This window comes from Brienomyrus brachyistius, chromosome 7 (assembly GCF_023856365.1).
Source record: "Brienomyrus brachyistius isolate T26 chromosome 7, BBRACH_0.4, whole genome shotgun sequence".
NCBI lineage: Eukaryota > Metazoa > Chordata > Actinopteri > Osteoglossiformes > Mormyridae > Brienomyrus > Brienomyrus brachyistius.
This window is the reverse complement of record NC_064539.1, coordinates 13,498,371-13,510,902: the sequence shown is the minus strand read 5'-3', so window position 1 is coordinate 13,510,902 and position 12,532 is coordinate 13,498,371. Positions and strand designations below refer to the sequence as shown.

The following is a 12,532-nucleotide window of genomic DNA, read 5'->3' as shown; positions in this document are numbered from 1 at the left end:
GCTTCAGTCCTTCTGTAGTGAGTCTATGTGCTTCAATCCTTCTGTAGTGAGTCTATGTGCTTCAATCCTTCTGTAGTGAATCTATGTGCCTCAATCCTTCTGTAGTGAGTCTATGTGCCTCAATCCTTCTGTAGTGAGTCTATGTGCCTCAATCCTTCTGTAGTGAGTCTATGTGCCTCAATCCTTCTGTAGTGAGTCTATGTGCCTCAATCCTTCTGTAGTGAGTCTATGTGCTTCAGTCCTTCTGTAGTGAGTCTATGTGCTTCAATCCTTCTGTAGTGAGTCTATGTGCTTCAATCCTTCTGTAGTGAATCTATGTGCTTCAATCCTTCTGTAGTGAGTCTGTGTGCTTCAATCCTTCTGTAGTGAGTCTATGTGCCTCAATCCTTCTGTCTCATGACTTTCTCTGCCTCAGTCCTCATGTCGTGACTCTGTGTATCACTGTCCTTCTGTCATAACTCTGTGAACCTTAGTCCTTCAGTTGGCACTCTTTGTGCCTTATTCCTTCTGTCATGTATCTGAGTATCTTGGTCCTTCTGTAGTAATTCTGTGTATTTCAACTTATCTGTTGTTAGAACATAAGAACATAAGAAATTTACAAATGAGAGGAGGCCATTCGGCCCATTAAGCTCATTCGGCGAGAACTTAACTAATTCTGGCCTTCTGTTCCTCAGTTCTTCTGTCATGACTTTGTGTATCTCAGTCCTTCTGCTGCCTTATGACCCTTTTACAAAGTGTGTTGTGGAAAACTTTCCAAGAATGTAAGAGCATATTTTACATAGCAATAGTTAGCCAGCATTTCCAAGCCTAGATGAAATATTCATTCCACCACTTTGACTTAGTTACATTTTTATCACATGCATTGTTCAGGTGCATAGGTGTCTCTCAGTTGCCCATGATGCGTAAATGCGTGACCTGTGATGGCCCAGCATCCTCTCTTGTGTCTTTTGATTTCTCCTGGTGCTTCCTGGGATAGGCTACATGTTCTCTGTGGTCCTCAATATGTGTTTATGAGAGAAGAGGGTTTGAAAAGTACTCAACAATAAAATATGAAGGTTGTTATTTATGGGCCTTTATTAACATTATAAAGCCAGTTACATGGCTGATTTCACAATGCGAGCTGTGTACCATATTTGGAATATAACATTAGGACAATTAACGATTCAAATGTCTAGTTTTGGTGAAATATAATATATAAAAAATATATTAAAAATGTATAATGTTATTGTATGACAGGTGTAATGTTATTGTAACTAGGGTCATTTTTTTACACAGATTCATTATGGAAAGTGACTTGTGACTTTATGTCCTGGAGTTCATAGTCATATTTGACATAATGTGCTAGAACATGCATAATATTCTGTGGAGTTTGTGTTAAATTAATCTCTCTCTCACACACACGCAGACAAACACACATAATCACAAGTTTTGAATAATCATCCACATCCGGCCCCGAACTGTGGGAGTATATTTTCCCTCTCATTTCTTCTTATATTTTAATTTCCTTTAATTGGTAGAATGAAATATATCATGTTGTTAATTATACAATATCCCTGGGAATCAAAGGCTCTTTCTTTAGGTTAAATGTAAAGTGGACATTTTTGCTTTATGCCACCAGCGGCAATGTCAGTAAACCCGATTTGTCTGTGGCTGTCCTGAGTGAATTCTCAGAGCAGGCCTCATTTGGTACACACCAGCCTCCGAGCAAATCTGTCACAGGATGGGTCCTTCCAAAGTGGAGCAACAGCTACTGTGGGGTGTGTCTCTCATAGAGCAGAGGGGACTAGCATTCTTGATTAATTCAGACTGATGTGTCGTTGAGCATTTAGGTCAAGGGACAATTTGGGAAGTTTTACAGTTTAGGGCACCCACGCAGACCTTATCACGCTTGGTCTGCTGTCCTCAGTTGACATGCAGTGTTGTGAAAGGCACTGCCTGGGACATCTGTGTGCATTAAACATTCGCATATAATTTAAAAATAGATACAAATATATGAATATCAGATTTAATGATTGGTGTGTCCATGTTTTAAAAACAGTGGGGATTGCTTGTAAACCAATTGCTTGTAAACACCCAGTATTTGGCAATGATGTTTGAGAATATTTATAATAATTCTGTCATGAAGTATTTAAAATAATATTCTAAATATCATAGTCATAACTTATTTGTTTTTAGCAATCCGTCTATACTAATAATTCCTATATTATACTTTCCATCTGCTTTTTACATGTTATTGTTGGACAACCAAAATCTAACCATTACATACTATGCATTTTACTAAATCCACATCCTTATTTTTAGTTTTTCCTCAAAATAACTGGATATATTTATCTACATTTCAATTTAAACAGAAATCTTCAACTAATCTTAAACATTAACCAAGAGAAACATGCTTCGTTAAGTAACATAAAAAGTCCTTCATCTAAAATCATTTGACATACGGGGCTAAACCTACATCATTTGTTTTATACAATCAGACATGTTAACCTGTGGTAAAAAAATCTCAGTATATCAGCAATAAGGCTCACAACAAGTACATATTGTAAGTTGTGTGAATCAAAAATAGAGTTTTGAACTGCTTTGCAGAATAATTTACATATGAGTCATAATGAGGTTGGAACAGATGTGAGAGCATCTGGATTTATGTAAGCAGCATTGCATAATGCAGGCCCGTCTCGTGGAGGCTGTGTCCACCAAACCCCACAAATGAAAAAGACAATATTCCCCCAAACACGGCATGAATTGGTAACTGAAAAATCTCTCAACTTAACGTGAGCCTTAATGCATTTATTTATTCATTTTGAAAAAAAGGGAGGATTGAGTTGAAAGTCCTTAGGCAGGGCAGTCTGTAAGACAGCTTTCTGGACACCCAAAAGCTAAAACAAACACAGAAACACCACTGCAAGCTTTCATAATGATCAATTTCCTTATATTGTGTTCTGCAAGAGACTTGAGGCTCGAGTTATATGCAGGTACAGAAGATGGATGGATGGATGGATAATTTGAATATTTTATTATGAAGGAAATCAGTAGAGGTTTGCAGTCTAGAAAACACCCTTAGTGAGATGCAAAAGCTGAAAGGTGACAGTAATGGTGTTACCACAGCTCAGTGGTTTGTCTGCAGCATGATGTGCTGCCTGCCTAATCTGTTTACTGCCTGATGAATATCAGTCCTGTGAAATGGATCGAGGACCAGGGCAGTACTAGCAAATCTGCTGACAAGCAACTTTGGTTCCAAAATCTATCCTGAAAATGACTGCACACTGTACCATTCATTATTGAATGATTTAGAGACCAGTATCCACAATGGACAAGATGGCCCTATTTTTACATTACAGAGCTTTTGGTCATTAGAGGTCAAAGAAGGAGAAATCTATAAAGGTGCCACCCCCTCCCCCCACCCAGTTATGATTATCAGGCCATGGATTAAGCACATAGAATCATGTGATACTAGTTCATTGACATGTGCTGAGCTTCTGCGGTGCAAAGGCATGACGGGATGGCAGTATTTCTGCTTAATATCAACAATCCTCACAACATTAAAATCAAATTAACTAAAGCCACTGTGACTGTGAGAAAACCATCAGTCTTTTATAGTTTCATGCTGGATGGACAATCTTTATATCTGTAGATTTCATTATTGGAGTGAGATAATTAGTTTAAGTTCCCTGCCAGCTGGCAAGCTGGAAAATTCAGTCCCCAGTCAGTTTGGCCATTACTCTCAAAGTGCAGCGAGGCTAATAGCCAACAGCTCACCAGTTTCCATTGACATTGTTAACGCAGTCAAGCTTTAACTTTGTTTTCTTCTTGAGGGATCAGTCTTGCAAGACACAGCAGGGAAGTAATAGCTCATTGATTGGTTGGGGTCTTGGACTGAAAAATGTGGGTTGATTTGAAAAAATTAACTAATATACAAAAAAAAAAAACATTCAGGAGATCGCAAGCAGGTACAAACTCACAGCGGAACTCACAGTCGATTTATATTGATTTATTCTTAGTCTGGCCACGGCATAAATAAGGAACCTGTGTGCCTGTGCTATGTTACCAGTGGTTCAGTATTTGCACTTTACTCAGAAAAAGCAATAGGGTAATAAGCCAGTCGGCTGTGGGTGTGGCAGATAGAAATCCAGACAGTGGGAACAGAAACAGAAGCCACTGGTTTACTGAATACTTGCAAAACAAAAAATAAAGAAAACCAGGTCTAAGATACCAGCCACTCAGGGCAGGTGGAGCTCTTTAAGAAAACGGACACTGCACTGTGTGTCTGTTGATCCCGCTGTTAGATCAGTTAAGGCAGTGGACGCTTCCCCTGTCAGAAAGGATATTGCCCGTTGATGTAACCACAAACACAGTCAGCACTTCCATGGAGACATTTTGTGCTGTGGTGCAGTTTGTGCAGTGATGGCTTCCTTCCTCTTTACACCTCGCCAGTTTCCCCTGCACGGAACAAAATGTCTTTTCCCACACCCGGAGACTCCCGAGGGACCGCAAGGGAGCCAAAGGAGCCACCCATAGTAAATAATGGATCCACCCATTGCAGATGTTTGTCGTTACAAGCCTGTTGCAAAAACCTGGTTAATGTTTTGTATGTAAAAATAGTAGTAATTATGTACGGCTTCCATAATATTAGGTCCTGGCTATGCCAGGGTACTGTGGCAGTTTACGCAATCTTGTTTTTCCAATAAAAAGCAATATTTAATTCACACTCTTGTAAATTTTAATAATGATTCATATTTCAGCAGAACGTAAAAGTGATAACCTGATGAACATTAAATTATACAACTTATATCACAAATGAATTACTCCAAAAACATAAAACTAGAATGTATTTCCAAGCACTATCATCTCTCCTTAACCTTTTCATTACCAAACAATTTTTAATTAGGCAAAAAAGCACATAAGATATTCTAATTATACAAAATCTGAGCTATAATATTAATCAAAGTCAGTGTATGCTTCCCAAAAAATACATTTGATATTAATAAGTTTATATTATTAATTTATGTTATTATATTGAGTCTTGAAAGCTGAAGCTGTTATGTAATAATAAGTAAAACAGCAGCCAGTAAACCTAGCATCTTCAACTAGAAAACCGATTGCTACCAGTATTCTATTTTCCATTAAAAGACTTGTTTGGGCTAAATATAGCTAATTATAATCAGCTCCAGTTTTCAATATAAATGCTGGTTCACATCATGGAAATCATACTGTTGGCCCACGAACCCATTAAGAAGTCACTCTGCACTCCATTAAGAAGTCAGATATGAATAGGAATTATAGCATGGAAGAGACAGTCTGCATTTACTCAGCTAGCCAGGTAGCCCAGGATCCAGGTGTGATTTGGTATTTCAACACATTTTTCCTCTCATTTGTGAAAGGAGATCAGCTGATTGCTCGACATGTTACATTATTTATATAGTTAAGCACTGGGTCACAGCTGTAGTGATTTGCATAGCGGAAAAACTATTTAGCGTACATGTATTCTCCAGGGATATGGCTTCGATTCTGATCCTAACTGAGTGTGTGCAAATAAAGGTTGAACCCAAAACCACCTAGACATTTTAATATCTGCGTAACTCACCTGCAGTGTCTCAAATGACTGATCAGACCTGGAATTTTTGTACCCTGGAGATTTGATACATTTCAGACTTTAAATCACCTGCAAGCACCCATCACAGAAAATCACATCTTAGTTTGCAAGACAATAATGCCATAGCTCATCCAATACAAGCACTTTGAAAACCCCCACAATGGCTGTACGTAACATCAAAGGCAATCACAGTTTGCTATGGAACGTCATTTGGGGTCACAAATGTCATGGAAAATGTAGAACACAGCAATAAACAATGCATGCAATTTTTTTTAACTAATTAACTAGTTATGACTCCTATAAAAACTGCATTAAAGAGTGGGAAATTGCAATACTGCTATGTCAATGTACTGTAATTAGTTATTGTCATTCAATGAGTTATTACTAATAATATGATTTTGACATCTAACATATAGCAGGTACTATAAAACTTGGTCGTACATTGGGAAAAATTACATTATGTGCGTAATTTAATAAGTTAAGCATTCTGTGGTACATATGTGTATAATAGGTAGATAATAAAATATGCACTTTTAATTGCAAAAAAAATTTTAATGAAAGAAAATGATAATGAAGAAGTGAAAAATGATAATCATCTTTGTAAGCCAAATGTTGTTCCTTGTTATGTTGCATATTTTCATGTTCCTTTACCTTTCTGAAGAGAACAAAAGTAAGTCACGATGACATTCTACCCTACAAGTATAATGCTGGCAGATTTTGAAAGGGAAAAGCCCACTGCTGCTGTACATGGCTGTGCATACAAACGCTCCCTTACGCTGTTACCTTAGGGATCAAATCAATCAATAACCTGGTAAGTAAGAAGGACATTTCCCCAGCCCTGGGAATACAAACACACACACACACACACACACACATTTACACAGGTTTGTAATAATACAAAGTCTGTGGGGACTCTCCATTCATTTCTATGGATAAAACTCTAAACCCAACATGATGACCTTAACCCCTACCCAGCCCTAACCTTAGCCATAAGTAACCAAACAAAATATGAGACTTTTGGTATTTTTTATTGCTTTCACAGATCTTTATGGGGACCTGGCAAATGGTCCCCACCATTTCAGAATAATAGGATTTTAATCACACTGTGGGAACCATTAATGGTCCCCACAATGTAATATAAACATAATCCACACACAGTATATAAAAAATTTATATCAGGCCCAGAGTGGCTAATCGGGAGGACTGGGATAATTCCCGGTGGGCCGGTGTTCTCTTTGTTTTTCAGGCCGGTGTTCAGTCACGGCATTGGGTTGATCGCGTACGCTGCTACCGCTGTCCCTGAGCTGCCTCCGCCTCCATTGGCAGTTCTTGTTTTTTCGGGTTTTTTTTTCGCAGATGCACCCTGATGTAACACGTCAATGCACTCAGTCAGTGGTGTTTGAAAAAAAGGAAAGTAGAAAGAGCAAGACTGATGCGGAGAAGGCTTGAATTAAAAAGAAGAAAGCTCTGTAAACAGACGCAGCTAAATGTGCAAAAAATTGCCAACTTTTTCCACTAAAACGAGCTCGCAGTTTGTAACGTCAGATGAGGACGATGAAATGGGTAAGGCAAGATATTGAACTTTGCCTGCAAACCACCATTCAAGTTCAGTAATTATCAAGTCAATGAATTGTGTGGCGTTGTGGCATAAAACATAACATTATATAATTTAAATAATAGTATGATGCGACGCCACATAACTGGGAACCTTTGTCAGGACAGCTAGTGGAAATCCGCAAGGAAGCGGGGAGGGTCCTTCCATGGGGCAGCAGGATGTTGAACTAAAGAGCAAAATTAGTTCCTCCTGTAAAAACTGTCATTTGTGTTCATCTCATCCTCTCTCAGTACAATCTGCTAACTGACGCCTACCATGTGACTGGACTGGCCTGCAAGTTGCTATTAACACTGTCCATCACACAGGTAGCCTGTGAGAGAAGTTTCTCAACTGTGAAATTCATAAAACACAGACTCAAGGGCACTTTGACCCAGAAGAAACTTGAATCATTCATGCTCATGTGCACTGAGAAAGAAATTCTCATGCCTTTGTACAATGATACTGTAATAAACAAAGATGCAGAGACCAGTGCACTATACAGGCGTTCATTAATGTTTTAGGGTTGGCCATGTGCCTTTGAAACTACTCTTATGCAGAGGAAAAAAAGAAAATGGCATCATTAGAAAGTTATGTTATACTGTGAATAACGAACTTGCAGAGAACAGTGCAATACTTTTTTATTCTTTATTCATAAGGATTAGATATCTGTGAACACTAATTTGCTTGATATTTGATATTGCAGAAAAGGACATTCTGAAGTTGTAAAGAGTAGTGCTGGAGATTTGCCCTTTAACTCATGTTCTCATATTTGTGAAATCTAAGTTGTGATTGAACTGTTTCCTTGAGGCGGAAAAAGAGATGATAGTATTATTAGAAAGTGCAACACTTTTCATAATTTTTTTATTATTTAATATTTCATATTATTATTTATTATTTTATTTCATTTTTGAGGTTTGGATATCTGTGAACACTTATTTGAACAGAATATAGATTCTGATATTGTTGAAAATGATGTGCTGTAAAGAATAATGTTGGAGATGTTGAAATAAATCTACATTGTGAAGCAACCCTTACTTGCACTGAATCGGAAATATTTTAGAAAAATACACTGAATTACAAAGCTTTACAGAACAGTGTGCTATTGTCGACTTAACATGTAAGGTTATAATTAACTGAATGAACTGAAGAGATCAGATTAATACTCAAAGGAAACTGCATTATAACAGCGTCTAACCCCCAACCAAATATAATATATATATATAGAAACTATGAAACGCTATGGCATCCTTTAACTTAACAGTTGTAAACATCTGCTTTTGCTATCTGAAAAACAGAACCAATAAATATGCAATCCTGTCTTTACTCAGATTTACCTATATTATTCTGAGGTTAAAAATAAAGCTTCTTGTCCGAAATGTCCTAATATGGCCCCTTTTCTGGAATGTTGCACCCTGAAGGTGTAACTATAGTGAATATTGCAGTAGTGTGATTCTGCATTCATCAGTGTTTAGCCATTTTAACTGCTTGCCCTGCAGATCACTGGCACATTAACTCTGCATGGAGCAGAATTGCTGTATTAAAATTGACAGGATAGCAATAGGGGCCAGTAATGATCTATATAGCTAAACTTTAAATAGCTTTGTACTGTCATTTTGAAGGTATGCTTTGATTCAGTCTTGTACATCCTTGTAATGACTTAATATGATTGTAGATGCACTGCCTATGGATTAAGTATATATGTACACCAATATGATTTGTCATTAAAAGGAAAGGGGAAGTACACAGGTCCGCTGAAAATTTCTTAAAAATAAGCTACTAATAAAACTATATAGCTGAACAATGAAGGGTAAACTATATAATATAGGATAAACATACAAAAGGAAATCATTCACAGGAGAAAGGAAAGAGAAACAATTAAAGTAAGGGCACAATGTCCGGGTTAGGACTGAAACACAGCTACAATTCAGCACTCAAGTTTGTCAATTGTTTGCAGCTTCATGTCTTAAGTTATGTAACCGACTTCATTTATCAATGCAAAAAGGCATGATTTTCATGGAAAAAGTAAATAAAGCAAAATGGCAGAGTAAATATACAGGCTTAGAGGGTTCCTCTGTAGCAGCTAAGCTACCACAATTCTTTGTAAAGGGTCTATCTCAACAAGATTTTATCAGTGACATTTTCTGGGACATTGGGGTGAACGTGCCAGTGTTGTGTTTATTGCAACACAAGAGCGACAACAATAGCAATTCAAAAATTGTGCTCCAGGTGACCCTGCTCCTAATACCCGCTGAATGCTATTCATCAGGGAAACCGGAGCTGCTGACCATCACCCAGCAGCGTCTCATTTCGACTCGTAAACCACATCAAACTCCTCAGGTGAGATTTGCCTCAACGGCCGTATATAATTTGTGTTCATTTGTTGCTCAGACTATCTCATTTGTAAAGGCCTTAAAGTTTTCTCACATAGAAAAATAAACACCTGAAACCACACACACATTTATTTGTTATGTTACGAACAGAAAAAGTAAGGTGATCTGTTGTTTTAAGCAGATTCCTGGGGGAATTAGAGAACAGGAAATAGAAAGATTGACTTTACACACCCTGTGTTTAGAAACATGCTTCAACCCGATATAATTCTGGCTTTTGCACTGTGGAGGAAGAGAGAGGAAACATTTTTACACAACAGTGAATAAAAATTTCACCTTTTATACTTCCTCAATCTAGCAGCCTATTAAGCCTATTAAACTCCTCTGGTTAAATGCATAATTGAGTGCTGTAAATGACTTAAAATACAAGGACAGTGAATGAATAGCCTTAAGCACTACATACTCGGTGGCAGCTCCATCAGGTACACCTAGCTGGCAACAGATAGGACCAACATTTATCCCTAAGTGCATAAAAGGCAGATGAGACACATTCAGAGAAACTATTCTGAACAACGGGCCTAGAGGCATGTTAGCTCTGCTCATTCTCCTCTTACCTCCCTCATTAACAAGGTGTTTTCTTCCAACGAACTACCATTGAGTAGATGTTTCTTTTTCCATTGTTGCATTATAGCAAAGAAAGACAACTGTAAACATTGTGGTGTGTGAAAAACTCAGGAAGCTGGCTATTGTGAAAACACTGGTACCACCACACCTGGCACCAACAATCACACCACATTCAAACTTAAATCATGTATCTTAACTATTTTAAACCTTAGCCAAACAGTAACTCAGCCTCTTGCCCCTATCTGTATGTTACATTTACTCAGTTGCAACTATAAGTTATGCTGTTTCGAGGATAAGGCTGTTTGCTTAAACAAGCTTTGCGCCGAATAAACTTCATATGCATGAGCGTATTGTGTCTAGATGCTAAATGCATTGTACAATCTGTTACTAGATTTTACTCTCTTTTAATTACACAAGGTCTATTATTATGAGGTATGCAATATAGTATAGTGAAAGCAAAGCAATGCCTGGACATTTGGACTGCTATAATTCCATCAGTCCATTTTCTATACCCACGTGTCCTGTGTAGGGTAATTGGCGTCCAGAGCCTATTCCAGAGGCTATGGGCACAAGGGAGGGAACAACCCAGGACAAGGCACCAACCCATCACAGAGCACATACACCATTCACACACACAGAATTCAACCAACATAAAATGTGCATGGAATATTTGTGTATACTTTATATATTTATATATTAGTATATTATTAGTGTATATGTTATATGTTGCTATATATATTTTTTAAATCTGAATTTCACTGTTTACTCTTATCCAAAGCAGGGTCACAGCTAGAACACGATTCCATCACGAAGCACTCACAGAATAGCCAATGGGTTGTATTAAGCTACATGTGAATTATGTCGCAATTTGTACGCCATTTTACCAGGGAATGTCAAAGATGTTATACATTGGTTAGATGCAGAAAATGTGATGTTTCTTTTCAATGTTAAAGAAAGTTTCATATAAACAAAATTTATAGCAAGTGTTCAGCACCATAAAAGCCGTATTTTGCTCAGGTAAAAGTGGCTGAGCCATTTCTTCATAACATTTGAAGGAAATAATCACATAAAGGAAATAACCATAAAGTCTAAATACACACACACGCACACACAATGAGGTACAATAATGCTTTTAATTATCATAATACATGAATTTCCCACTTGTCTTTGTCTTATAGTGGGGTGTTGAACGTGCACAAACTCAAAACTTGCACAAACTCAGACACATATACACTGAAAAATAAAAACATAACCAGTGAGTATGACGCATACTGTATACTGTAATATGCAACATCAAGTTCACCAGTTGGTTCTCCCTTTTACACTGAGTCAGTGCCTATAAAAACCCTACATTTAGCTGATACAATTTTAATTTTGTCTTTAGCAACAAAAGTAGCTAGCCTGATTTATCACTAACGAAGGCTTCCATATACTGTATGACAAAGCACAAGATGCCACCGTCTGAACATGCCTGTTGAAACTAACCAGAATGCTACTAGCTATAGCAGGTTAGCAAGTTAATTCACAAGTTCAAGAACACCACTGTAGTTTTCTAATTACTTTGTTTTCTGTACAATACTGATATTGAGTGAGCAACATACTTTCAGTTAAGGCAATTTGCACCAATCACCCAAGCAGCTTCTTTCCCTGGATTACTGTCAGTGATGGTGATAGACTTTTAGATATAGCCTAAGTCTGGTAATGAAGATTCTTAAAATCATATTTTAAATATTTAAAATACATAAAATATAACCTCTCAAAGGATTTTCTTACAAATTGCATCCATCCAGCAAAATACAAATTACAAAACACTCAAAAGTAAATACGGATTTAAAATACATTTAAAATACTGACCATAATTAAATGCTCAGAACACGCAACGTGCCATTTCCCGATAGTACCGTCCGTTTTTGTTGCCTTTCCTGTAGCTCTTCAGTTTCTTTGCCTTGATTTTTACAAACTGAAGGTATATAAAAGAAGCTTAGATTTGGGTTGTTTTTGCTGCGGTTGTTACTTGTTCCCCAGTAAAATCACCGCCACCTCATTTTCATTAATGGGTACTTTGGACAGTGCATATGAGTTTTTTGCATATAAACTAAAGGGTCGACTTAAGACCAAATCAACTTACAGTAGTCAGTCGAACTCGATCGCACTCGTAAGTCCACAGTGACCTGCATAGGACCTTATTGTCATTGTAATATGAGTGAGCTTCCATGACAATAGCTTGTTTAATTTTGAGTCAGATGTACTTCTGTTCTTGTACTTCTTTCGAACATCTTGACGAGTGGCTGTATTTTGAAGTCTCAACATCAAAAAAAAGGGAAGACCAAGGAAATTTAAATTTTGGTTAGTTTAATTAACATCGAAGTTGAGATAAATACAGAAACTGACAGTGTT

General features: G+C 37.4%; 1 protein-coding gene across 1 annotated transcript in view; it reads right to left on the bottom strand.

Moving 5' to 3' along the window:
* LOC125746446 (ras-GEF domain-containing family member 1B-like) overlaps positions 1-12,532 on the bottom strand; it is a 59,825-nt gene that overhangs the window by 34,750 nt on the left and 12,543 nt on the right. The window contains exon 2 of the mRNA XM_049020416.1: positions 9,746-9,793. Coding sequence (XP_048876373.1) covers positions 9,746-9,793 — 48 coding nt within the window. The remainder of the gene's footprint in view (positions 1-9,745; positions 9,794-12,532) is intronic.